The sequence below is a fragment of the Myodes glareolus genome, chromosome 12 (assembly GCF_982192425.1).
Source record: "Myodes glareolus chromosome 12, mMyoGla1.1, whole genome shotgun sequence".
Taxonomy (NCBI): domain Eukaryota; kingdom Metazoa; phylum Chordata; class Mammalia; order Rodentia; family Cricetidae; genus Myodes; species Myodes glareolus.
Genome location: NC_142037.1, coordinates 83,006,109 through 83,033,325, shown reverse-complemented (window position 1 = coordinate 83,033,325; position 27,217 = coordinate 83,006,109). Strand labels below are relative to the sequence as shown.

General features: G+C 47.9%; 1 protein-coding gene across 1 annotated transcript in view; it reads right to left on the bottom strand.

Annotated features, from left to right (window-relative positions):
• Positions 1 to 15,727, bottom strand: part of LOC125392452 (putative mitochondrial import inner membrane translocase subunit Tim8 A-B) — a 29,745-nt gene extending 14,018 nt beyond the window's left edge. Inside the window, exon 1 of the mRNA XM_048422244.3 lies at positions 15,364 to 15,727. Within this exon, the coding sequence (XP_048278201.3) occupies positions 15,379 to 15,672 (294 nt within the window). The 5' untranslated portion in view covers positions 15,673 to 15,727 and the 3' untranslated portion in view covers positions 15,364 to 15,378. The remainder of the gene's footprint in view (positions 1 to 15,363) is intronic.
• Positions 15,728 to 27,217: the final 11,490 nt, after the last annotated feature.

The window sequence follows — 27,217 nt, the reverse complement described above, 5'->3', positions numbered from 1 at the left end:
CTCCCATCAACACAGCACAATGACCAGGAGTGCTGGAGTACAATAACACAATGACGTCACTGTACACCTTGAGTTATGTCCCCATCAACACAGCACAATGACCAGGAGTGCTGAAGTACAATAACACAATGACGTCACCGTACACCTTGAGTTATGTCCCCATCAACGCAGCACAATGACCAGGAGTGCTGGAGTACAATAACACAATGACGTCACTCTACACCTTGAGTTATGTCCCCATCGACACAGCACAATGGCCAGGAGTGCTGGAGTACAATAACACAATGACGTCACTGTACACCTTGAGTTATGTCCCCATCGACACAGCACAATGACCAGGAGTGCTGGAGTACAATAATTCAATGACGTCACCGTACACCTTGAGTTATGTCCCCATCAACACAGCACAATGACCAGGAGTGCTGGAGTACAATAACACAATGACGTCACTGCAGCAGATGACGTGGTGTACTCTGAAGAGCCAAGGAAAGAGCTGACGATCTACTGTGAGAGCCAGTGATGGCTGGACACAAGGTTAACAAATAAAGTCATTAGGACAGTGCTAAGGTTGGACGGCATATGAAATGTCTCCACAGGTTCCTATGCTAAAGATCTGATTTCCAGCTGGGAACACTCTTCTGGGTGACACTGGAAATTCAGGAGTGGGGCTCAGCTGAAGGAAGGAGGACGGTGGAGTGTGAATCTAAAGACAATCCTGTCCCTGGCTCTGCTTCTGCTTAACCTTCCCTCTCTGGTAATGAAGTTCTCTCTTGTAGAGGACTGTCTGTTCGTTCCCAGATGTTCAGTCCCAAAATAATCACACAGAAACTATATTATTTGCAATACTGTTTGGCCAAAAGCTTTAGAGTATTTCTGGATAACTCTTATATCCTAAACTAGCCCATCTCCATTAATCTGTGTATCGCCACGTGGCTGTGGCTTACCAGGTAACAGTCCATCCCCAGCGTCTGTCTCTGGCGGGGCTACATGGCTTCTGACTCTGCCTTCTTTCTCCCAGCATTCAGTTTAGTTTTCCCCACCTAGCTCTACTCTACCCTATCACAGGCCAGGGCAGATTTCTTTATTAACCAATGGAATTCATAGCATACAGAGGGGAAACCCACATTAGTTCTCTGTTCATGTCAGTCACCTGTGATGAATGATTAACACTCATCAATAACATGAGCCTCAAGAAAATAATGCTCAGTGGAAGCAGCCAGATTCCAAAGACTCCAAAGTATATGTTTCCGTGCATAAGAAATGTGCAGAAAAGGCGAGTGTGTGGTGCATTAGCAGGTAGAAAGGCTTGCTAGGGCTGGGATGGAACTGAGTGACTGCAGTCTTCTGGGGAGGACAGGATGATGCAACAATTCTGCACTTGCTAAAAAGTACCAAATCACGCGTGAAAAGTGCACTAGTGTGCACACTATCCCTCAATTCCATGTAATGGCAGAGTAGAATTGGGGCCACTTTCAAACAGATACTCTGAGAATACTGCATAGAGGACAGCTTATGCGTCTCAAGTGAAGGATGCCGTCTACGGTGTCAAACCGCCTGGGTTCCCTTGGCACTAACACCTGAGCAGACGCTCCCCTCGCTCAGATCAGAACTCTCTCCTGGGGCATCTCATTTCCCTCAGGACTGGACTTATATCAGTGATGTGCTTTGACAGTTATGAGATGTGCTCTCCAGAGCACTAAAAGGAAGCTGGCACCCATGAAAACTCTACAAGTCATGGAGGGGTATAAGGCCAGAGGCAATCCTCGTTTCTGTGGGTCCTACCTTCCATCTTCCTTCTTTCTCTCCTGCCTTCTCTCCAATCCCTTCCTGCCTTCCCCAGCCCCTGCTGACTCAGGACATGGGTACCATCTCCCAGGTAAGCCTTGTTTTAGGGCTGGGTGACAGCAGTGGGCAGACTCAATCTGGATCGTCTCTAGAGTTCTCAGACCACTGGGAGACAAGAGATAACAAAGTAGTCATCTACACAGCAGGGGTCTGAAGGGAGAGGGCCTGATGTGGTGGAGTCTAACCTACAGCGGGGATCCCTGTAGCCTTCTCAGCCATGGTAAGATGGGTGAGTGGTCAGGTGAGGAACACAGACGCTGTGGCAGGGGTGGGCTGGAGGGGTGCGAAAGGAAGACAAAGCTGGGGACAAGAGAGAGAGAGGGGTTAAGGGGAAAGGGGGTGTATTGGCCCTCTCCCAACAATCTCCTGGTTGTTTCTCTTTCTACTAAAGTTGGTACCCGAGAAACTTGCAGTGTAAGTGAACTCAGCAGACTCTGTCAAGCACAGCAAGATATGGGGACCTGGACCCCTTCCCCCTTGTTGCCACACATTCTCTGATCAAAATGAGACCTTGGTCTCACTTGTGGCAGGGAGGAGGCCACGGTGGCATGGTGTAGCTTACGCCTTTGGAAGCCTCGGGAAGGCACTGCTGGCTGTCACAAGGCTCCTAAAGCTAGATCCAAGTCTCCAAGAATCCCCTGCCTCCCTGAGCCATTGGGGCACCTTGTAGTCAGGCTGGATAGAGCTTGGGGTTTCAGAAAGCTTCAGAGAAGGCTGGGAAAGTTTCAGGTGGATGAGGGTGGGAACCTACTTTGGCACTGCCCCTCCAAAACCCCCCAGAACCCTAGATTTAGAGATCATCAAGTGTTCTGAGCACATTTCCTCCCCCTCCAGGCCGCCCCTCCTCTGTGGCTCCTTCTATTTTAGTTCTTCCTCTCCTGAGCTGTACACATGAAAAGTACTATTGAAACACACATACTCCCTCTCTCTCTCTCACACATACACACAAAAAAGAGTTCTGAAAAATGTCAAACCACAGGTCCTTTCCCCAGCTCCTCTTTTAAGTTTCTAGGTTTATACTATTCCTGGCTGACCCCAAAGCAGCCAGGGTCAAATGGGGCACCCTTGGGTGAACAAGGTAGAGATTTAGAAAAGTGTTCCAAGTCTAGTTTCCTCTAGTTCTGCTGAACTTGGAGGCAGGAGAGTATCCTCTTTAACATCAGTAAAACATGGGCCAGGAAGACAAGACCAGTCGTAGGGAGTGTGACAAGTCCGGCAGCCGAGGAACAGAGACTGGAGCCCAGTGCGAGGCCCAGGTCGGGCTCCTGGTCCGAGGGTATTGTCCTTTCACACACTGTTTTGTTCTAGGTCTCGAAGAACCCGAGCCTCAGTCCTCTGGAAGGCCCTGATGCTGAGAATGGGCTTTCTTCCCCAGTCTGTGTCGCTGTCTGTTCTGTTTTTCGAAAACCTATGAATATAACAATAAAATGACCCCAAACCTACTACACCTGTTAAAGGGAGCCATGACAGACTGCTGCCTGGCCTTAGCTCATCATCTCCCTGTTTCCACCCCAAGTGCAGGGATTACAGGTGAGAGTCACCATACCTGGCTTAAAATTCTTCTGAATGTGGTCTACAAAAATATTCTCAAACACAGTGTAACTGGATGAAATGGTAAATTTTATATTGTATTTACTGTCACAATTTTAAAAATTAAACTTACTGTGGATTTCAAATCAGAGTTTGAATAAATTACACATATTTATATTATCCCTCTTCTTTTGAGACAGGCTGTCATATTAATATGTATTTCAGGATGCTTCCTGAGATTACAGGTTGGGCTACCACATCAGCCTCTCAATTATTATTACTTTTTAATTATCAGTATTGCCAGGGAGAGTAGCTCATTCAATATGAGTTGGCTTAGGCTATATATTAAGTTCTAGGCCAGCCTGGGGTTCCAAGTCAGATCCTAACTGAAAAAAAGAACTAAACATGCTATCACCATTATCTTATTACAATTGTGGGGGCACCAGATGCTGATGCCAGGGCTTTGCAAATCTACACTAAACGCTCTAACACTGAGCTAGATCTTTATTGCCACTTTTTAAAGATTTGTTTTATTTTTAAGCGATCTATGTGTCTGTGTATGTGCACAAGAATGCAAGTGTCTTCTGAGGCCAGAAAGGTTCCACTCCCTGACGCTGGAGCTACAGGTGGGTGTGAGCCGCCCAACATGGGTGCTGGGAACTGAACTCAGGTCCTATACAAGAGCAGTGTGTGCTTTTAACTGCTGAGCCATTCCGCCAACACAAAGGTTTATCTCACGTATGAGTGCGTGTGAGCACGTGTAAGGGAGAGGTGCCTGTGGAGCCCAGAGAAGGGTGCTGGGTTTCCTGGAGCTGGACCTGCGGGCAGCTGCTATATGATGCTGGGACCAAACTCAGGTTCTCTGAGAGGTCAGCGAGAGCTCTTAACCGCTGAGCCATTTCTCAGTCTCTCAGGTATTTCTGGAAAAGTCTTACTATACAACCATGGGGAAAGGGCCCTGTTAGAAGAATACTGACCAACTATAAATGTCATTTTCAGGATTTCCCCATTTGTGATAATTTTACCATATAGCTAGGCTAGCACCGAGTTTACTGATCCCCCAAATCCGCCTACAGAGTGCTATCCATCACGCCCCACTTTCTCTTCTTATTTCTGAGTTTCAAAAACATTTCTTAGTATTGTTGTTTTATTTGTTTTTTGAGATAATGTCTCTCTACATAGTGCTTGCTGTCCTAGAACTTACTATGTAGACCAAACTGGCTTCAACTCATAGAGATATGCTTGTCTCTGCCTCCCAAGCGCTGGGATTAAAGGAGTGTGCCACCACACCTGGCTTTCTTGGTGTTTTTAAAAGCTAGGGCTGGACCTAAATATGCTGCAGAGCACAGGAATTCAGTGTGGCTGCCCTGGAGAAAATGAGTGTGTGCGCTCACCAAATGATGGGACAAGAATGTTCACGGCAGCACCATTCATTGTGACAGCCCCAGATGAGACGCAATTCAAATGTTACCAAGCAGAGAATAAAAAGGTAATTACTAGCACATCCAGGTAGAGGAATATGGGGAAAAACAAGTGAACAAACCACAACTATTAACACTATGGACATCCACATCTGTCAGTCAGGGCGCAGATTGAGACACCCCATGAAGCATGATTAATAAAAACTCAGGGTCAGAAATTGGAGTTCAATATTTCTCTACCTGAGGGGTGCCTACACTACCGTTTAGTATGGCCCCATACATACAGCCAAGTTACAGAATCAACTTAGCTGCCCATCAGTGAGCAAAGAGATAAGACAAGTGTGATATATACATGCAATGGAGTTTTATTCACCCACAAAGAAGAAAGTCATATGGAAAAATGGATAAAACAGATCATCATGTTAAATGTAATAAAACAAATTCAGAAAGACAAATGCCACATGTCACATATTTTCTCGAGTTTGCATAATCTTAAACTTTAAAAAGACATAAAAGCATAAGGGGAATAATTTGGGAAGAAAGCAGGACCAGTGAGAGGTTAATATGAGTAAAGAACATTTCACTTACACACACACACACACACACACACACACACACACACACACACACGTCATAAAGAACCATATTTTTGTACAACGAATATACACTGCTTTTTTTCTTTGAGACAGAGTCTCTAGCTCAGGCTGGCCTCAAACTTCCTATATAGCCAAGGATGGCCTTAAATTTCTTATCCTTCTGCCTCGTCTACCAAATGATGGGACTATAAGTGTGAAGCACCAAGCCCAGTTTATGTACTGAGGATGGAACCCAGGGCTAGGCACACACATCTGTCTAATGAAGGTTCTCTGACCCGCTAAAGGACGAAGGGCAAGGGAAGCTGAATGTGATCTTCCTGCCTTCTCAGACGCTAGTATGCCGTACCTTGGGACAGTGTGCCCCGGAGGCTGTCATACTTCTCTGAGGTTGAACCCGTGACAGGAAGGCTGTAAAACATAAAAGAACACGTGTTCACTTCAAACACCCACTGGTTCCGGTGCTGGAGCCAGGCACCATGTGGCCTGGGGCTCTAGAAAGGAGCTGCGGCCTGCTGCTTCCTTACCCCAAAGCTTGGGCCTGTGAGCAAGCCTGTCCCATGGGTACATCTAATGCCGATTCCACCCTTTATGTGTGCATGGCAGGTCAGGGAGTTAGACAGTCCGAGTCGGGGACTGAGCTGAGCCCAGGGATCTCCCCACATCTTGCTTTTCTGACTAAATTTCTCAGTGGGGCATTTTCCTGTGAAATGTTCCCCAGCTGTCACTTCGTCTGAACTTCTCAGGCGGCATCTCCCCTTGCTTTTCGGCTAACGTGGCGGGCACACAGGTCAGATCTGTAGCCTGAATCAAAGGCGGGTTTTTCTCTTGGCTCTTGCCCTGTTTGGTAACTTGAACACAAATAGAACTTTTCAAAATTACTGACTGACAGAGAAGGAGAAGTAACAACGGAGCAAAACTGCCACTTTCTCTTGAGTACAAGGAAGAAAAACCAACCCGGCAAAGACCCAGTCCCCTGGGGCATGTGCTGCTGGGCAAGGCTTACAAAAAAATTTCTTTTTATTAGTTAAGAGCACTGGCTGCTCTTCCAGAGGACCAAGGTTCAATTCCCAGCACCCACAAGGCAGTTCACACCTGTCTGTTGACTCCAGTTTCAGGGTTTCTGACACCCTCACACAGACATACATGCAGGTAAAACACCAACAAACACAGAATAAAAATAAATTACTTAAAAAAATTTTAATCTATCCTCGACTCAGACTCACTCTGTAATCCAGGTTGGCTTTAAACTCTCAGCAATCCTCCTATCCCAGCCTCTCCATAATAAACTAGGAGTATACTCCACACCTGGCTTTTCTTTTTCTACTCCTCCTCTTATTACTACTACTACTACTGTTACTACTATTACTACTATTACTACTACTACCACCACCGCCACTACTACTGCTGCTACTACTACTACTACTATTACTGCTACTACTATTACTACTACTATTACTACTACTATTACTACTACTACTATTACTGCTACTACTATTACTACTACTACTACTACTACTACTATTCTACTACTACTACTACTACATAAGCAATATTGTCAGGCAAGCCATCTGGCCCCTCGATTGGCAACTATCAGACCCTTCCCAGACAGCCACTGATGCTGTCCCCATAGGATGTGAGGCTCACCCTTGCTGTCCCCGAAGCTCCACGAGGGGATCAGGGACTTACTGGCCATCGCAGTTTCAGCTATGTATGCCATGTCTGTGAGAGTGTCAACCAAACAGCTGAGTCTACACTGTTTCTCTGAGTTGTCATGCTAATAAATGACAACTTTACGAGCACGGCAGATGATCAATGAAGACTCTACTCCAGCTGCAGGAAGCATCGCAGCTGTAGCTGGTTCAGATAACATGGTCACTGCATCCTGCTCCACTCTGGCAGGGCCTTCCCATTGGCAGCCGGCACATAGTCAATGACTGGCTGTGTAAGCGATGCTCCTGCTGCAGTTTCTAGTCGGCCCCTGGGAGACAGCCGTCCTGGGCACTGCACTGCAGTGCTGCGACAGGAAGCCCTGGTAATGGTCTTTGCTGGGTGATCTGGATTGCTAACTTACAGCATTTGTCACAGGGACAGTGGCCTTGAGCTGCTCACCTGAGAAGCAGATGATATTCCAGGGCTTCTGGCCCCAGTCAATGTCCAGTGGACCCAGAAAGCGGTCAGGAGCAGGGACAACCAGTGAGGAGGTGAGAGGCAGCGGAAAGCTGACAGGAGTTAGGCTCTGAAGAGCTGAGATGGAAGGAGGCAAGAGACCGCAGAAGAGACAGATAAAGGGCTGGTGGGACGATTCCGTGGGTAACGGTGCTTGCTGCCAACCCCAAAACCCTAACTGCAATCCCCAGAACCCTAAAGTTTATACCTCCACACATGCACCATGGCACTCCCCAACACCCAATAAACACACATGCGCATGCACACACACAATTCAATTACATTGTAAGAAAGCTGCCACTGCAGATTCCAGAAGGCTGCCGTGTTATCATCTCTGGCTACCATGGGGTAACCAGAGGTCAAGGAACAGCCATTTGACATCTGCGCTTGGAAGGGGACACTGCAGTGAAAGCCCAGCACGCCAGGCTTCCTGCGAGGAAGACCTAGAATCAAGTCCCCGGCTTTGAAAGGTTAGGGTCATGAAGTCCTTCATTCTCCAGCCTTAGAACTGTCTCTGGCTTTAAAGGCCCGGGGCACAACCCCTTGAGGTTCAAAGCAAATAGCCCCTGGTTCTGAGGGCCTAGAGTTAGTTAGAAGTCACTGGCTCTGAGGGCCTAGAGCCTCAGTCCCTGGTTGAGAAGATAGAACGTGTGCCTCTGCTTTGAAGGCCTGGCTCACAGGCACCCAAAGGCTCCGGGACACCAGGAGTAGGGAAGCCCAGCTTTGCCCAGTCTCCCATTTCCACTCTGAGCATTAGTGACAAAGGTAGAGTTGGTTCAGTTTTCATTGTGGGTAGGAAATGGGGAGGTGCCCTTTAATGGTATTTGCTGTAGAGTGCTGTAGAGTCCTCAGGCTGGCCTGGTGTAGTATGAGGGCTGGCTTGTTGGGGTATTGGGGTACTGGGAGGGACAGAAACCCCAACAAGCCAGCCCTCATACTACAGTCTGGGTCTCAGGAATGCCAGCAGCAACCTGGCAGACTACAGGAGACTCTGTGCCTCCGGGCTCCAGCTTCACCATCTGAAACACACGGGCCTGAGACAGGAGTCTCCAGACTGCAACTCTTTCTGGTGACTCTTTGCTGGGGACGGGGAGGGGGGGGTGTTACAGCCCCAGCTGCCACTCTCATGTCACAGGAGACAGGGCAGTGGCAGGTGTGGGAGGCAGGTCTGGAGTAGTACCCACCGCAGCCTCCCAAGCACCTCTTCTGTGCCAGCCTTAGCTCAAGCCTGGCAGGACAAGGAGAGGAGTTGTCACCTCCATCCGTGGCTTTCCCCTGACCAAGAGTGGTCACTTGGTGTAGAGGGTAGAAAGGGAACATCTAGTCAGGTGGAGGCGGCCAAGGAAGACCGTTCCAAGCAAGGCTGTCTTGCTTGAAGAGAATGAACGCAGAGTTAAGCAGGATACACTAGAAGGAAAATGCATGCCTTACCTCAAAGGCAGGAGTCTAGAGCCAGCGGAGCAACACTAGCATGTCACGTTCATCACCGAAGGGTGGTTCTGACCATTCAAGTGCCTTGGCCTCGCTACCCTCGGCTCACAGCCGTCATCTCCTAGATAAACACTCCCAGACCCCTTTCTGCTCCTCTGCTCATTTTCTCATGGCTCTGGTCATGGCTGCTTTGTCATGCTTAGTCTCCAACGCACCAGCATTTATACTGCACGTGTGTAACAAGCCCTATAACTGCACTGTCCCCCTAGTCAGGAGCTCTTGCACTCAGCTTCCCGGCTGCATCTGAGGTGGTCAGCAAGCCCTTAACTATAAGCCTTTTCTACCTGTGGGCCCAGGAGTTGGGAAAGCTCGGCTGCCCTATTCACTTGCCCCATGAGACAGGTATCTCCTGAGCTGCTATCAGGCAGACACTGGGATTATCAAGGGACAAAGACATAACTCAGACTAGCAGGCTCTCGGTACAAATAAAAGGAAATAAGGCCAGCGGCCTTCTGAGGCTGAGCTCTCCCACAGCCCACAGATACCGCCTGTCCCTCTATTATACGGTCATGAGGTACCATCAGATCTGGGAAACAAAATGATGTCACATCCACAGGACTACATCTGGGGACCAGGGACCTTAATAAAAGCCATCAACTATACCAGTCACCTACACTCACAGAAAGGACTTTAGGCAGGTAATCAATGAAACAGCAGCAGCAGAAGGAGCTAAGACAAGGACCTTCTGGGTGTTCACTAACCAAAACCTGGAGGCCACAGCCAGAGACTAACATTAAAAGTCTAGGACCAGGGCAGTAGAGGAGCTGGGATTTCTCAAATCAAAGGGCCATACAGGTACGGCCCTCTTCATCAGAGAGGCCATGGAGACTCCAGGGGTTGGACTTTAACCAGTAGACATTCTGCAAAGAGGAAGGTCACTGGAGAGAAAGTGTTCCCATTGCTTTCATGAGGCCACACAGTCAACAATGTACCACAAGATGCACAGTGGCAGGGAGAGTTAAAGGAGTCGAGGGGTCTCCCCAATAACTCACACGGAATCTAAGCTCTCCTCTACAGAAAAAAGAAAAGAGGCTAACTCTGGAGCCACCTACATGATCTTACACACCCAAAGGAAATCAACCAAGACTGCAGTGACGACGACAGTATAAAGGAAAAGGGAGGGGCTAGAGCTAGGGACCCTACAGGCTACGTCGGCTCCAGTGCCCCAGTGGGCAGTGCTCAGGACAAACATCTCTGGCCACAGCTTGTCCTGACCCGGTTCAGACAGCAGAGGCGGACCACCGATGCTCCCAAAGACCCGCAAACACCAGCTCCAGCCCGTCTGTAAAGTGCCTTACCAGGCCTTCTAAGCACACGGTGGCTGACAAACTACAGCGAGTTGCCTTTAATTTTAATTTGCCCAGAATTAACCTATTTTGCAGTCAGTGCTGAAGGTAGGGTGTAAAGGCTGTGAACCAATCACAGGCTAGCAACTTCTCTTCAAAAGAACCCCAAAAGATAAACTTCAGACCCAGGGTCCATAGTTTCTGCTTTGGGAATCCCTGACAGCAGGTGTCCTCACAGAGCCTGGCCAGGCAACTCCTTTCTTGACTGCCATGGAAACCCTTTTAGGAGACTCTCTTCCACCAGGAATGATTTGCCTGGCTCTGAGTAAACAAACGGAAGCCCAGCTTCTCTCTATTTAGCCCTACCTCGTTCTCCGTTCCCACCCACGCTTTTGGAGCAGTCTCTCAGCTGACTGGGTATGAGGCCTCCTCCTCCTTTCTCAGATCTCTCCTGCTCAACAGAGATCCAACCCTCTTCCCCTCCTGTTGCTGCAACTTCCCCCTTCCAGAACAACGACAGGGCGCTCCACATCTGGTGGCAGTGAGCTCCACTTCCAGCTCCAGCCAGACCAGAATGCTGCTGTTTCATCTGCCTTCTGCCCTCCCCAGGACAGCGAGGAGCAGGAAACCCCTAAGAAGCAGCTGCAGGAGAGAGAGGAACTCTGCCCCCCTCCCCAGAGCCGGAGTGACAGTCAGTGATTAAAGGTGCCTGCCTTTAACACAAGCACGACTTCTCAGGAAAGGAAATGCTGGGGTAGGCAGAGGTTAGGGGACTCAGTGTGTGCAGAGGGGTCGGCATATTTTCAAATGCTGTCCTTGCAGCAAAGATCAACAGAATGCAAAGAGGACAGATAAAACAGCATTAGCCTTTCACTGCATAGTGGGAAATCCCCAAATACCTCCTAGCTCCAGAAGTAAAATATAAACCAGTGGCAACAAACTATGGTTGTGCGGCTTCTCCTCAGGCCAGAAAGGCTGAGAAAGTAACCCAACAAAAGTAAAGCCCAGTTTGCTATTTCCCGTCTAAAACATATACCCTAATACTCAGGCCGTCCATCTGTGCTGCTACCTGCTACCCTACCAGGCACAAATCACTGCTAAATGATCTACCCAACAAGGCACTAGACCCACACGGACAAGGTAGGACTTCTCCACGTGTGCTTGCCTTACAGGTGACACAGTTCACTGTCTGCTCCACTAAGCACACACATGTGAGGGCCTGGGAAACAAGAGACGGTTTTCTGCAAGGGGAGGCCCAGTTTCCATGCCCAGAGCCCTATGTCACCCTGATTCCATCTTAACTTTCAAAAAAAAAAAAAAAAAGCCACAACAACCTGGGCAGCCGGTTCTCCCAGTCTGCCCGCCTGCACTCCTGCAGAGGTACTTTAGCTCTCCCAGGCTGCCCACCTGCACCCCTGCAGAGGTACTTTGGTACTTTATATTCCTGCCTCACCCTGTCAAAGCTCACTTAACCTCTTCTCTGGTCTCCACTCCATCCTGGAGCTCAGGAGACATCCCTGACTTTAGCTGCCTCACCCAAGGACCACCACAGATCTAGAGTTCTAGAATGTTCCTCCTTGGGCTCTAAAATCCCTCTTGTGGGGCTTTCTCTTTGCCTGTGTGCGTGTGTGCGCACGTGTGTGTGTTGGGGGACGGGAGTACACAAGTGAGCACGTGTGTGGAAGCCAGGATTCAACCTTGGGTGTCATTCCTGGTCCACCTTTTGTTCTGCTTGGGTTTAGTTTTTCTGAGTGTCTCACTGGTCAGGCCAGGCTGTCTGACTTCAAGTCCCAGGGATCTACATGTTGCCATGTTCCCATTGCTGATACTGCAAGTACACGACGCCATGTACAGTTTCCTTCCTTCTTTCCTTCCTTCCTTCCTCCCTCCCTCCCTCCTTCCCTCCTTCCTTCCTTTTTTGGTTTTTCAAGACAGGGTTTCTCTGTATAACAGTTCTGAAACTCACTCTGTAGACCAGGCTGGCCTCAAACCCACAGAGATCCACCTAAATCTTTCTCCCAAGTGCTGGGATTAAAGGTGTGTGCAATTCGCCCTGCCAGTATTTTTTTTCTTAAAACGTAAGTTCTGGGACTTGAACTCAGGGTGTCTTACTTGCAAGGCATCCATCCCCCAACCCTGATATTCTAAAATGACTGAAACCTGCAGTAAGTTAAAATAAGAAGGACTGGAGAGATGGCTCTGTGTTAAAAGTACATATTGCTCTTGCAGAGGACCTGAGTTCAGTTCTGAGCATCATGTCGAGAAGTTCCTGCAACTCCGGCTCCAGGGGATCTGGCGACCCCTTCTGGCCTGCTCAGGCACCTGCACATACTTTCACACACAGATACATACATATCATTAAAAATAAATCTCAAAAAAAGGAAAGTTAAGCAAAAAAGTTTTAACATGTGTAAAATGCTGCGATTGCTTGGATGAGAAATGCTCCCCATAGGCTCAGATATTGAACACTTGGTCCCCAGTTGGTGGCACTGTTGTCAGAGGAAATAGAACTTTTAGGCTCCAGGCCATGCTGAAATACAGGATGGACGATCAGCAATGCCTTCCAAGAAAATCGTTCAGAGACAAGGGATGAAGTTGTCAAACAAGACAACGACGCACAGGAATGAAGAAGGGAGGGAGGGAATGAGGGGAGAGGGAAAAAATGGAGTCAGTTGTGCCAGACCTTCCAAAAGTAAGTAAAGCTGAGAGGTTACAAACAGGTTTTTTTCTATTAAATATTTATTTTATTTTATTTTATGTGTATAGTTTTTTAACCTTTATTTCTATTTTATGTGTATGGGTGTTTTACCTGCATGTTTGCCATGTGTATGTAGTGGTCATGGATACCAGAAGGGGGTGTGCTGAATCCCCTGAGACTGTAGTTACAGTAGTTGTGAGCCACAACGTGGGTGTTAGAAATTTAACCAGATCCTCTGGAAGAACAACCAGTGCTCTTAATCACTCAGTCATCTCTCCAGTCCCTTATGAGGATGAAACTGTACCATGGGTGTGTAGAAGGTCCTCAGGGGTGAGGAGAGGGTGTTGGGTCCCAGTGAACTGGAGTTATAAACTGTTGAGAGCCACTAGACAGGCAATGGTTCTCAGCAGAAGGAAAAAGCCACAAGCTACATCTCTGGTCCCCAAGGTGACCTCACTAACCAGATCCCTTCTGACTTCAGCTTCTACATGTACTTTGCTTATTTCTCCCAGGTACAGACATATTTCAGGATTTTCTCATGAGTTCTGTGATAGACGGCAGAGCAATCCAAGGCCCTCAACATTGAGGAGTGGGCAAGAAAGACAGAGGGCATTCTGCCAGTGTAACAGGAATAAAAGAACCCCACTCAGGCTGAGGAGAACCCAATACCAGCCAGCACCTTCTCCCAGGGATGGCCTCTCGTGGCTTCTCTCCCAGCCAACCCTTCACATGTGTATCCCTAGCAACAAGAAGTTAAACTCTTCCCCTTCCCAGTTCTGCTGAAACTCTAAATAAGCCAGCCTCTGTTTACCAATTCCTATCTGGGGGAGGGGGTGACAACAGGACACCTCAGACTCAGGAGCAGCTTGGAAAATGAAGACTCAAGAGCTCTGTGCTCTTTCACTGGGTCCCGATTGCAGAAGAGTCTTCTCCATCTTGAAAGAACTGAGCTTTCATTAAGTTTTTAAAAAATGAGTTATTATTGTTTGGGGTGCATGTATGTCACCATACACATGTAGAGAACAGGGGGCAACTATGTAAAGTTAGTTCTCTCTACCCACTTTTATGTGGGCTCCAGGGGTCAGATGAAGGTCGTTAAGCTCGAGCGATAAGCATTATCTCTGATCCATCTCATTGGCCTCCCTTTTAAGCTTTTTATTGTGACTTTGATTGAATGATGTACCAAGGTAACACTTATCAATCATCTCAAACGCCTTTATATTTTTCAAATATCTCCAAATCAAATTCTAAAAACTCTTGAGATTTCTGGAAGGCACCCAAAAGTTCAAGAGACCTGTATTTGTCTAACTGTATTATTAGTATGTGTTCCAAAATGATAGGAGATTCCTAGAATCAGATACCTCTTGTAAGTTTTCAGTCATAATTGTAATGATAATGTTGACTTCATAAGAAACCCTCAAGAAATACAGTATTTCACTTTATATCCCATACTGGCCTTAAACTTGCAATCCACATGCTTCCCAGTGCTAGGATTAAATCGTCAAACCTGGCTCCACATCTGCCATAATATAATATCTAAAATGAATTCTCACAGTGCAGTCCCAGATTACGGAAAGCAGCTCTACTATCAAACTTCAGCAGCAAGGAGCCCTAGGTCTCCCATATACCTCTGAGCTCTCCACTCATCTGTCAATCACGTTCATAAGATTACCAATTCAACACGATTCACAGGCTGGAGAGATGGCTTAGCAGTTAACGGCACTTCCTGGTCTCCCAGAGGACCCTCAGTTCAGTTCCCAGAACACACACTGGGTCTCTCACAACCACCTGTAACTATAGCTCCAGGGATCTGACGCCCTCTTCTGGCCTCCATGAGCTCTGCACTCATGTGGCTTACATTCACACACACACACACACACACACACACACACACACACACACACACGAAGCCCTCTTCTGGCCTCCATGAGCACTGCACTCATGTAGCTTATAGCCACATGCATACACACACAAACACACACACACACACACACACACACACACACACACACACGCACATAAAAAAATAGAAATAAAAACACAACCCAGACCTCCTGGCAGTCCCCAGGCACGGTGGTGTACACCTTTAATCCTAGCATTCAGGAGGCAGGAGCAGGCAGATGCGGATGCCGAAGTTACAGGTCAGCCAGGGCTATATAGAGACATCCTAGTTATAAAAGGAAATAACCACCCACAACTCAAACCCTCATGACCCCGAAGCCCCACAAAACACCAAAAAATTAATCATTCCTAATTCTTAGAAGAAGCGGGAGCCAACCCCTGAGGGTTTCTACCACCATTTCCTCAGAGCTCTACATTTCCCAGCCTACCTTCCTTCCGTGGGATCAGTTGGAGAGGCTTTCCGAGAAGAACGGCCGGGCCTTCTGGATCTGCTCCAGCCGATTCACGATGAACTGGCTTGTGTCGATGAAGCGCTCTACGCAGTTCACCAAACAGACCTCGGCCCGGCTGTCCAGCTTGGGCCCGGGTTTGTCCATGCACTTCTCCCAGCATAGCTCAGTCATGTGATGGACCAGCAGCTGCACCCGCTGCTTCTGTGTCTCCACCTCCACGAACTGCTGCAGCTGCGGGTCTGTGGCGTCCAGGCTGCTCACAGGCAAAGACCAGGAGGCCTCCATGCCTGTGAGCTGCAGGGACCGGAAGTGCTCCTGCCAGGCCCCGCCCACCACGTGCTGGGGGCGCGGGACCAGGAACCGGAAGTATGGTCTGTCTCAGTCCCTGCAGGCTGCTCCTCCTGGCTCAGCGTCTCCTAAGTTCACACTATTAGACTCCATGAAGCTTTTCAGATCTTTAGTGAACAAACCGATGCTTCTATGCAATGCCCGTCAAAATCAGGCTGAATGACTATGAAGAAGACGATGGTTAAATTGATGGAAGATCTGTTTTTGTGACCTTGGTTTATCCTAAACTTGTTGGGTTACATTCCCGAAGATAAAATTTGACTGGACTTTGAATTTTGAAAAAACAAAGAGGGCACTCTCTCTTCACCCACGGAAGCCCTACAGAGGGGCACTTAATGCTGACTGGACCCAATTCTACCAGGTCCTCATTAATGGCAATGTCTCCCTCCATTTTCAGACGTAGACCGATCATACTGTAGTCATCCTCACCTCGACCTCCTCGGCTTCAAGCAGAACATAGGGTCTTCGGGAGTGAGGAGCATTCTCAGGCCAGGACTTTAGACTGTTCCTTGTTGGTTCTGTTTTGTGTGTTCCAGCATTCCAAAATGGTATGAAAAGACATGGCCCCAGGAATAGACACTGTGAACTTAACACACGTGTACGACTTCAGCCAGCCTCCCATATCTGGTGTCACCGACTCATTCCCTGTGGAACATGAGCACTGGACCTTCGGAACTTTAACCCCGAGAAAATTTTGGTCAAAGATGGGAAGAAAAATTGAGAGGCCGCTAGAGGGCTGAGAGATGGTTTAGCGTTTAAGATGGTTTAAGAGTTTGTCGCTCTTGATGAGGACCGAAATAGCTCCCAGACCCACATGGCCGCTCACAACTATCTGCAACTCCAGTTCCAGGGGATTAGACACATCTTCTGAGTTCTGTGGGCACCAGGTCTTCGCAAACATACATGTGGGCAAGCACTTTTGATTTTTTTGGAAAAACATTTTAAAAAAATATTTTTTTAAAAAAAAAAAAAAGAAGAAAATGTCACAGGAATGAGGTCACAAAGTTCTTGAATCTGGAGGAAATACAAGACAAGAAACCCCAGCTGGACAGGTTTTTGTTGCCCTAAAGGTAAAAAATACACTCACCCAAACCCTTTTCTTCTGTAGGCTGGGATGTGTAAGTGATGACCAATGAAACTCTTAGGCCATTCTCTACCTCCAATTGCTCTATTTTCCTTCTTGTCCCTTTTACATGTAATATTTTATATTATTTTAGAACACTATGCATCACAGGCTAGCCCTGAACTTGATAGGAAGCCTAGGCTGGGACCAGATTCCCAGTCCCCCACTTCTGTCCCGTGAGTTCTGGGGTTACAGGTGAATGCCATCACGCTAGTCAGGGATTAAGAAATCCTACTTTTTACCTTTTCCTCGGTGCTGGCGACCGAGTCCAAGGCTTGTACACGCTGCTCAAGCACACTGTCATGGCGCCACATGCCCAGCTCTTTCCCCTTTAAATCGGGGAAACAGTAAAACCGGGGCCCTTTGGGTGCCATTTTGGAACACTTACTCTGGGCAATTAGAATTCATGTTTTCTCCTTGGGTGGCTCTCCTCATTTGGGCTGGAATAAACGTTTTGTTCTCTCACTTGGTGTGTCGTGCCTGGACTTTTCAGACTGATTGATGCTCATGTACCTGCATGGACACAGGTACTTAGCAGTCCCTTTCGTACACATGAACTTGGGGTGTGTACCTGGCTCACATACACAGTGGCTACTCAGTCAGTGCGTACTGAATGAATAATGAATGTACACAGTGTGAGGGGCATGCCATAACATCTTGCCTTTCTTGGGCTTCTTAGGTGGCACCATTTAACAAGGGCATGAAGGACATTGCTTAGTGAAGCTTGTGATCTGTGTGTCAGTCATCTCGAAATCCTGCTTCAGCTCTCCCTTATGCAGGGCGTAAGAAAGGAAATTTGTGGCAAAACAAGATTTTATATATATTGTTATATATATATATATTATATGTAATATATATTATATATATATATAATCTAAGTTATCTTTGACAGACCTAGAATTTGGAAGCAACATTTAGGATCCCAATTTACATATGGGAAAATTGGCTGTAGTGGTCTCTGTCAGTAGGAGGCAAGCTTGGGGGTGTGTTGACATATATTCTAGCCTACGGGAAACCAGAGCGTGTGGGAGGCTATGCCAAGTCACAGGGAACCGTGCGGGTGCTTTTCCAACAGGCAGCAGAGCGGCTTGCTGGAGCATTGTGCTTCACTTAGGTTTCGGAGCAAGCCTCTGAAGAAACTGAAAACAGCCACCCTTCAGTGACAAGAGGCTCGTGGCTGAGGCGCAGTCTAAATCAGTGCTGTATGACGTCCTTGTTTGTTAGCTACTTGTATAGTAGGAAAAACCGTTTTCTGTGAAAAGGAAAGAAGGAAGCGGTGGTGGCCAGAGGGCAGCCCAGCCTCTCCCTGCTGGTGAGCAGGCAATTTAATTTGCAAGAGAGTCAGCCCCTGTGAACGGCACCTCTTGGAGTCATGCCTATCTGGGTTGCGAATGTGTCTTCCCAGCTCCATTAAGGAGCCTTGCCCAAATCCCACACCCCAGGGAGTCTGGAGCCAGGGCCAACTCCCTCTACTTTTCTCCCGAAAGCTGAGCATATGTGAGTCCCCAGACAACCCTTCACGCTTTACCCGGCTCATTGCTCCCAGTTAGAGCGGAGTAGTGACTGCTCTTGAATTTCCTGATGCTGATGGCTTGGTTGTTACATATATGGTCTGAATCTCAGCCAGTGGGGGGGCACAGAAATGGAGCTGAAATGAAGCAGACCTCCTGGGTGACTTTCCTCCCTGCCCCTCCCTGTCATAGCCAAGCAGCAACCTGTGGCAAGGACATTACTTTGGTGGTCCCTGGGTTTTTTGTTTTGTCTTGTTTTTTTAGCAGGAGTATAAAGGGAGGAAGCTATAGAGTCTAGTACCACGAATGGATTCATTTCTACAGAAGGGCGGGTGCAAATGGGCACTTTTCCATGTCTCACAGACAGGAGAGCGGCAGGCTGTCTGTTCAACAGGTCTTTGCTAACATCTCTGTGCGTTGATGCCCTTAGTGAGTTAGAGGAGTTAGCAGGGACCCTCTTGGGTACCCGAAAGGCCTTTGATCAGATTGCAGATGCCCTCCCTTCACCCTGGCTCTTGGCTCCACCCCTCTCTGCCACTGTTGTAGTGCTCTCCTAACCGTACCCCGCTCGGCAGATTATGTCATTCCCAGAGTCACGTGCCATTGAGCAAACCTGCTGATGTATCCAGAACGGTTCTCGGCCTTGTATTTGGAGGAGACATTTCAGAGGACTTCCGGAAGCCCTTTTAGCTCTTCACACATGTGATTGTATTATTAATAATTGATTGCCCCTTAAGGGAACTATACTTTATTACCCTTCCCAGTCACACTTCTATGGGTCTCAAAGGACAGGTGCTTTTTGTGGGAAGGAAATGACGAGAGACTAACTTCATAGTAAGACCTCCATGAGTCGCAGTTCCTAGGAGCAGAGGGGGATCCGGGGGTAGTGGGGTGGAATATTTTGTCCTATTGAGGAAAGAACCATGAGATTAGGTGCATGCAGAGCAGGGCTGAGGAGCATCCCTTTGGCGGGTCTGGGACAGCGCTTACAGCACAATCTGATGTAGTCTCTTTTCTGAGGTTTGTACCAACATCAAGAGGCAATGGAGCAGAAGACCCCAGTTGAGAGTTGGGTGGCCCCCGTCTGAGGCATCAGGTTCCACAAGCTTGGTGGTTTAGTAGCTCCACTGTGACTATTCAACCCGTGCCAACCTCCCTCGACCCACAGCTGTTGTGAGGGCTCCACCCACTCCTCCTTGGGTGTGGCTTTTCTGTGGCTTCCAGCAGGGCAGAGCATCCTCAGCAACTGTTTCATGCCAAATACTAAGGGAAAGAAAAAGCGGAGATCTGTCCCCGGGCTCAGTTCGTTGGAGAAACAGAATACCCGAGTCCAGTGAGCTTCTGTCCAGGGCCAAACAAGCAAAGAGGGACAGGGGTTGTAAGTCCTGCAGAGGGCGGAGGCTTCAGAGGAGGGGCTGTGTCAAGACCTCCAGGGTAAGTGGGAAGGGGCACAGGCCGTCAGGCTGAGGAGGTAAACAGGGGCAATGAGTTAACTTGCAGCGTCCCACACAGCTGAGGCCAAAAGGTGGCACATCCTGGGGAGGAACCACAGGAAAAGCCAAAAGGAGGGCCTGCTGGAAGAGCCAGGCACTTGAGGAGCGAGTCTCAACCAGAGGAAATCAAGAAGTAGAAACAAGTTATCCAGTGGGTGCCAGATGCTCCGTGTGCGCTCAGCTTGCTTCCAGAAGGTGAACTGACTGTGGCTTAGACCCCCTTAGCTGAACTCTGCATGGTGTGAGGTCGAACCTGTTTAGGGAAGGAAGGGTAGAGAAGAGGAGCCACCCTCCTGTTCACAGCCAGCAAGCTCAGGGCAGACACTGTACTTTGGGGGTGCTCTGTAGATGGCTGTATTCTAAAGGGTCAACACTTCATTGAGGACTCAAGTCAGCCTACATACCCATGGGATCCTGATGGGGTCCAGGTGGGTCGTGAGAGAGTGAGCAATGCATGTGTGTTTATGGGTACGTAGTGTGTGTGCAAGATCCTTAAAGCCAGAGCCAAGAGTAGAGCGGTAAAGGCAGATTTGAGGCAGGAGCTGTTGTAATAGGAGAAATGGGGCTTTGCCATAGGTTTCTTTCTGGAGTCAAGGTTACAGTTTTGCACATGGTAGGCAACTGCTGTACCGCTAAGCTGTACCCACAGTCCTTGCTGTCTGTAGGACTGGACTGTGTTAATACTCCACAGACAAGCGGCGGCCTCTTGGCAAAGGGCTGGGATGGAGAAGTAATTTACCAGAGTCTGAGCATTGCAACCAGGAGTTCTTAATTCTTCGCTCTGATAGGATTCCTGCTGAAAGTGGACAGAGGTATTCAGACATGGATATAGAGGTGAGAAATTGAACCACATATTGTGGATAATCGGGCATCATTAGTGGATCTGTCTTTGGGGTACATGAGATTTAGCCTCAAATAGAAAATGAACTTGGGCAGGTGTGGAAAGAACAAAGCAGAATTGAGCAGTCCTGGTCAAAGTGTGACCTGTCCATCAGTGTCTCACCTCTAGTCCGACTTCTGCTCCAGGGTGCTTGCTATTGCAGGTGAGTGGGGATGGGGCATCTGTCCTGCAATCTCATTCTCCATAGACACCAAGACGACTGACAGACTGACAGAGATTGAGAATGAATCGTTAGTCAATGAGTCCTGATGGTGCGGAACAACAAATGTGCCCAACTGTGCTTCTGACTGTTCACCACAAGACAAGTTAGCCCTGGGCCTCCAGCTTTGAAGGGAGACGAGACAGGTCACATAGGCCCTCCCTCAGTGGTTAACACGCCATCCTGCAGAGGTGGATCAAGTGACCCAAGTAAAGAAGGCAGACACACAGACAAAGGCAGAGAGGCCAGGCTCCGTACTGCATCTGAAACTTAAGCGAGACTCAATGCTTTTCTGTTTTTTTTTTTTTTTTTTCAAAAGCAGCTTCTGCCAGGCAATAGTGGAGCATGCCTTTAATCCTATCTCTCGGGAAGCAAGCAGATCTCTGCTAATGTCTGCTAAGTTAAACCCACATATGTTTTAAAGGTTTCTTGACTTCAAAATTTGGGTCTAAGGATTTGTCGCTTTGGAAAAGAGGTTCTGCTTTTGTTGCCACAGAGGATGAGAACCTGTGGACTAATTCTAGGCTAATGTGATTTGATGGACCAAGACTCCCCGAAAGGTTGTCGTGAATGCCCCCAAAAATTACTTCACCCAACAAAAAGTAGGAAGCAGTTTGGAGAGAACTACAGCAAATTCCCAAATATTGTTTATAAATGTTTGTTTACATTTAAAGGGGGATATGCTGTATAGATGAGTACTTTACACTGGTATGGACCTTGGTCTTTTGATACAAATTTAAGGTCAGTTTTGTTGTATGTATATTTCTGCTCTTGATTAAGGTATTGTGTTTGTACATCTTATTAAAAAATATAATGTATAATTAAATGCAGGTTAATAGATAGTTATCTTTAATAGTCAAGCTTGTATCATGTTAGTTAGGTTTTCTAGATATATAGAGATATATTTCAGTTAGATAGATATTCTTCAAATCTTCCAAAGACTAACAGAATATGGCACTTAAATGTTTTAAAAACTTAGGACATTTCATGACAGTGAGACACATCTGCTCTTGGCAACACCAATCTACTTCAAGAGGATGATGGGTACCGAAGAGGCTCCTTATGGTGCTGATTAGCTACATGGGCAAGAAACTGCTCTTGCCTGGACTGCTTGATGTTATGCTGTATGAACTGGACATGCAGAACCCACAGAGAAATGACTGCTGAACTTGCCTAAAGGTGAGACGATCCTTTGGATTCCTGCTTCATGAAAGATTCTGCTAAACATTCTGCAGGACACAGGAGAAAGTGAATGACAAACTGCCAGTACAGGTGGAACAGTCTTTGAAATTTCCTGCTTCATGGATATGTCTGCTGGATACTATGGGCCTGGAGGCTGAAGATTGGATGCCCCAATGAAGCAGAAGAACTTTGGGTGACTGTCCAAGTAGCGAGATATCTCTGTCAATTTTAAAGTTTTGAAAGTTGCTTACAATGCACTTTCTGTTTACTTAGGTTATATACTTCTGGAGTCTTTGATGGTGTTGAAGAATAGATAGTTATAATTATAGTTTTCCTTAGTTACGATAAAGGATAAAGTAGATATAAATATTGTAACTGTAATTCTTTCTTGATACTTGTTTTGTTATATGTAAATGTTATGTTATATGTACTATGTTAAAATTAAAACCTTCCTTTTCATTTAGACAGAAAAGGGGAGGTGATGTGAGATTCCCCTCTGTATGCTATGTTTACCATTGATTAATAAAGAAACTGCTTTGAGGCTATAGCAGGGCAGAACAGAGCTAGGCAGGGAAAACTGAACTGAATGCTGGGAGAAAGAAGGTGGAGTCAGGAGAAGCCATACAGCCCCACCAGAGACAGATACCAGATGGAACCTTACTGGAAAGCCACAGCCACGTGGTGATATACAGATTAATAGAAATGGGCTAAATTAAGACATAAGAGCTATCCAATAAGAAGATAGAGCTAATAGGCCAAGCAGGGATTTAATTAATACAGTTTCTGTATTATTATGCTGTATTATTTTGGCGCTGAGCAGCCAGGAACAAACAAATGGCCTCCTAGTACAGAAGTCTGAAGTCATAGACTGTTGTGAGCTACTGTGTGGGTTCTAGGAACCAAACCCATGTCCTCTGCAAGAGCAATGAATGCTCTTAACCACTGAGCCATCTCTACAGCCCAGAAGACCCGTGATACCTGTAGTATCTGGATCCTCGCACATGCTCTGTTGTCTCTGGCGGTTCTGAAATGGGATAGATAGCAAACCCTCTAGGAGTGTGTGTGTACATGTACACATGCTCGTGCATACACTGTGTACACCCACATGCATGCTAACGACTTCCCTTGGAAGACAGTACATGTAATAAACTATAAGAAATTGACGATGTTCTGTGGCAGAAGAGTAGGAAACCCTGGCTTTGCACTAAACCTTCCAAGAGAGACATGGACAAATGTGCACTCACCCAATCAAGGTACCGGAACAGGGCAAAGAAATGCCACCTAAGTCTAGTCTGGTGAGCCAGTGAGTTTATGGGCTTATTTACAACATCACTGAAAGAGGTTCCGCTCAAACCTTGGCAACCTTCTCAAAACTGCATAGGAGCCCCCCCCACCCCCATGTTAATTATATTGCTCCTCAGAGGCCACAGGAAGCTGGTGGAATATCTGGAATCTCAGTGGGAATATGACGACACCCCTCCTCCTCTGATGGTGTGTACAGGCCTGATCTACAGAGAGACTGCCATGCTGGACACCCTTAGAGACGGATTCAGTGAGGAGGCTGATATACAGGCTATGGACAAGGACACTAAGGAGAGGCTGCCGGTGAAGCCCACCTGTCACAGACAGCTTGTGTGTGGGGAGGTGTTCCAGTCACTGTCCATCGCAGTGAAGAGACACCATGACCGAGGCAAGCATTTAATTAGAGGCTTGCTTACAGTTTCGTGGGTTTAGTCCATTATCACCATGGTGAGAGCATGGTAGTGGGTACAACAGGCATAGCGCTGGAGAGTGGTGGGTACAACAGGCATAGCGCTGAAGAAGTGGTGGGTACAACAGGCATAGCGCTGGAGAAGTGTTGGGTACAACAGGCATAGCGCTGGAGAGTGGTGGGTACAACAGGCATAGCGCTGGAGAGTGGTGGGTACAACAGGCATAGCGCTGGAGAGTGGTGGGTACAACAGGCATAGCGCTGAAGAAGTGGTGGGTACAACGGGCATAGCGCTGGAGAGTGGTGGGTACAACGGGCATAGCGCTGGAGAGTGGTGGGTACAACGGGCATAGCGCTGGAGAGTGGTGGGTACAACGGGCATAGCGCTGGAGAGTGGTGGGTACAACGGGCATAGCGCTGGAGAAGTGGTGGGTACAACGGGCATAGCGCTGGAGAAGTGGTGGGTACAATGGGCATAGTGCTGGAGAGTGCTGGGTACAACAGGCATAGCACTGGAGAAATGACTGAGAGCTACACCCTCATCCACAGGTAGACTAGGGCCTTAGAAATCTCAAACCACCTCAGTGACACACCTCCTCCAACAAGACCACACCTCCTAATCTTTGTAATCCTCTCAAACAGTGCCACTCCCTGGTGACCAAGAACCCATTCTTACTCCCATCACCACAGGAGACAGTGTTCAGGGTGCCAGGAGGCACTGTACACCGCCACCTGGACTCTCAGGCTTAGTGGGAAATGTACTGGGGTCAGTTATGCAGTCATGTAATTAAAAATATTTTGGAATGTCTTTTATCCTCAAAATCTGATTCTAACTTATTAGCATTTCTAAATATTAAGAAGATATCATGAATATAGTGTTTAAGAAACAAGCTTGGTGCCTAAGAGATGCCCCAGTGGGCAAAGGTGTTTGCAGGAATCATGTAAGACAGGGGGAGAGAATCATCTCTTCAAAGTTGTCCTTAGACCTCCACACACATGCCATGGCATGTACTGATTCGTAACACATGTGTGCAGGCACGTCACATGTGCACACACATACAAATAATAAATACAGATTTTAAAAAATAAGAAAAACGTGTGAGGGAGAGACTTAAGCTCCTCATCCCTAGGTCCCCACAGCAGCCCTCAGGCCTAGGCAGAGTTGGGGAGAAGGCTTCTCACGCCATTCAATCTGTGAGAACAGAAGGGCCTGTGGAGTACTGAATGTATGTCATAGCAGGGTCTTACTTCAGACAGCTGTTATGGCTTGAGGCTGTCCCTCAGTTCATACGTGGGAGCTGTAGTGCTAGAACCTCTCCGTGTGGCCATGTTTAGGGATGTGGACTGTAGAGATGTGAATTAAAACTAAGTCACTAGAATGGAGGATGGACACGGGCAGGCACAGAGAGACCCCATCTCTAGCAGAAACCAGCCCTGTGAGCACCTTTACCTGGGCTGCACAGCCTCTAGCACAGCAGGGACATTCCCCTTGCTGGGAGACCCTCCGTGCTTGGATACGACGGTCTGAGCTGACTGACAGGGCCTTGGTAAATGCTTTGCCTTTTTTTTTTTTTTTTTTTTTTTTTTTTGCTGTGATTGGGATTAAACCCAGGCCTTGTACATGCTAGGCCAGTGCTCCACTACTGACCTCTTTCCACCACCACCGTGTGTGTGTGTGCATGTGCATGTGCGTGTGTGTGAGAGAGATGCATATGTGGCTGTGGATCTGTGGGGGGCACACACGTGTGCAGATGTGTAACATTTAGAGTACGGTGATACATCCTGGAGCCTGACCTTTTGGTGTCTTCTAGATACCCCAGTGCAAGGCTAGCCGGCTTCAGAGTCTTTGGGTCCTACAGTGCTGTACGGTTCGGCTCTGTTCTCTCTCCAGGCCATGGTTGTGACCTCCATTTCCAGATTGAGTTTCTTCTAGCCTGGAGTTGACTTTTCTTGCTTGTTCATCAGTGCTGTTCTGGCGAACGCTTCTGCAGAAGTCTGTTAATCTTATCTCCTGTTGGATCCTTTCTCTCACTGCTGGCATTCACTGACTTCAGCCCCACGTGTGGGCATGTTGACAAGACCAGCAGTAACCACAGTCTCAGACTCAGATGAACACCTGCTCTGGCAGGGGCTGCAGACCAGGCAGCCTCCCCTGCGAAGAGGTTCTGCTCTCCTGCCAGGCAGGTGGACTAAAGGGACCTTCTCTGGATGGAGTACCGACAGATGGAGTCAGGGTATCCCCAGCAGGTCGCTGGCGGCTTTGGATGTTGCCTTCATCTGTGTGACGAAGATGTTAGCAAGACCTCCATTCCGAGAACCAGGCGAACGGTGCGTGCAAGAGCTGTAAGTGCGTCAGAGACTAGTTTCCCCACGAATCCACAGGTTTTGCCATTTGTCTGGCTTTGATGTCTTTCTTTTTGATTGTGTGTGGGTGGCCTGCTTCCAGTCACCTGTGTACTACTACTGGGATACCTGTAGGGAAACTCTCATCTACACAGGGGCAGGCAGTGGGACTGGGGGCCACACAGTGTTAAACGCTAAACCCAGAGAAGGGTGGAAGATCCCAATGGGGGATATGATTCTGGGACACTGTCTTGTTCAGTTGCGACGATCAGACATCTTGTCCTCTCTGGGTGGGGACTCCTGGGTGCTTAGCATGTGCAATGGCAGGAACTGGGAGTAGCCGTGACCCTCAGCTAATGGAAAGGTGCTGCTGCTTGGCCTGAACAAATCTCACTGGAGATGTAACTGCCCCAGCCTGAGCAACCTTCTCCATTCTCCCGGGCATTGTGCCTCCCATGGGAATTCTCTGAGTTACCCTCACTCGTCAGGACAGGGAGCCTATCGATGAGGCCTGATAGTGGCCTGTGACTGCTGAGCTGGCCCAGGCAGCTGGTTCTCAGCATGTCACATCTCACCAAGAGATGGCTGTGCCTGTGCTGAAGCCGCTCTGACTCAGATCTGCCTGCTGCTTTAAAATGAAATCATTTGGATATTGTGAAAATGGACGAATAGCAAATGAAGAAGGTGGGAACCGCAGCTCAGTTAGCACGGGCGACACCGTGGGTTCGATTCCGAGCACCGAAAAACAGGGAAAAGAGGGTGCTTTCCCTAAGAGCCGAGCTGAATGTGCAGGCAAATGGCTGTCAAAACAGGAATGTGACAACCAGAAGGGATTAGGGATGGTGTGGGGAACCAGAAGAAATAACCCCGAATGTCCACTCGGCCCTCAGTTTGATAATGAAGCCCTGACTGGATCTCAGTGATGTGCTATGGTGTGGACCATGAATGACTCGCCTGTGACCTCATCACTCAAGAGGCTGAGCACAAGAATTGCTGGGATTCCGAGACCAGCCTGGGTT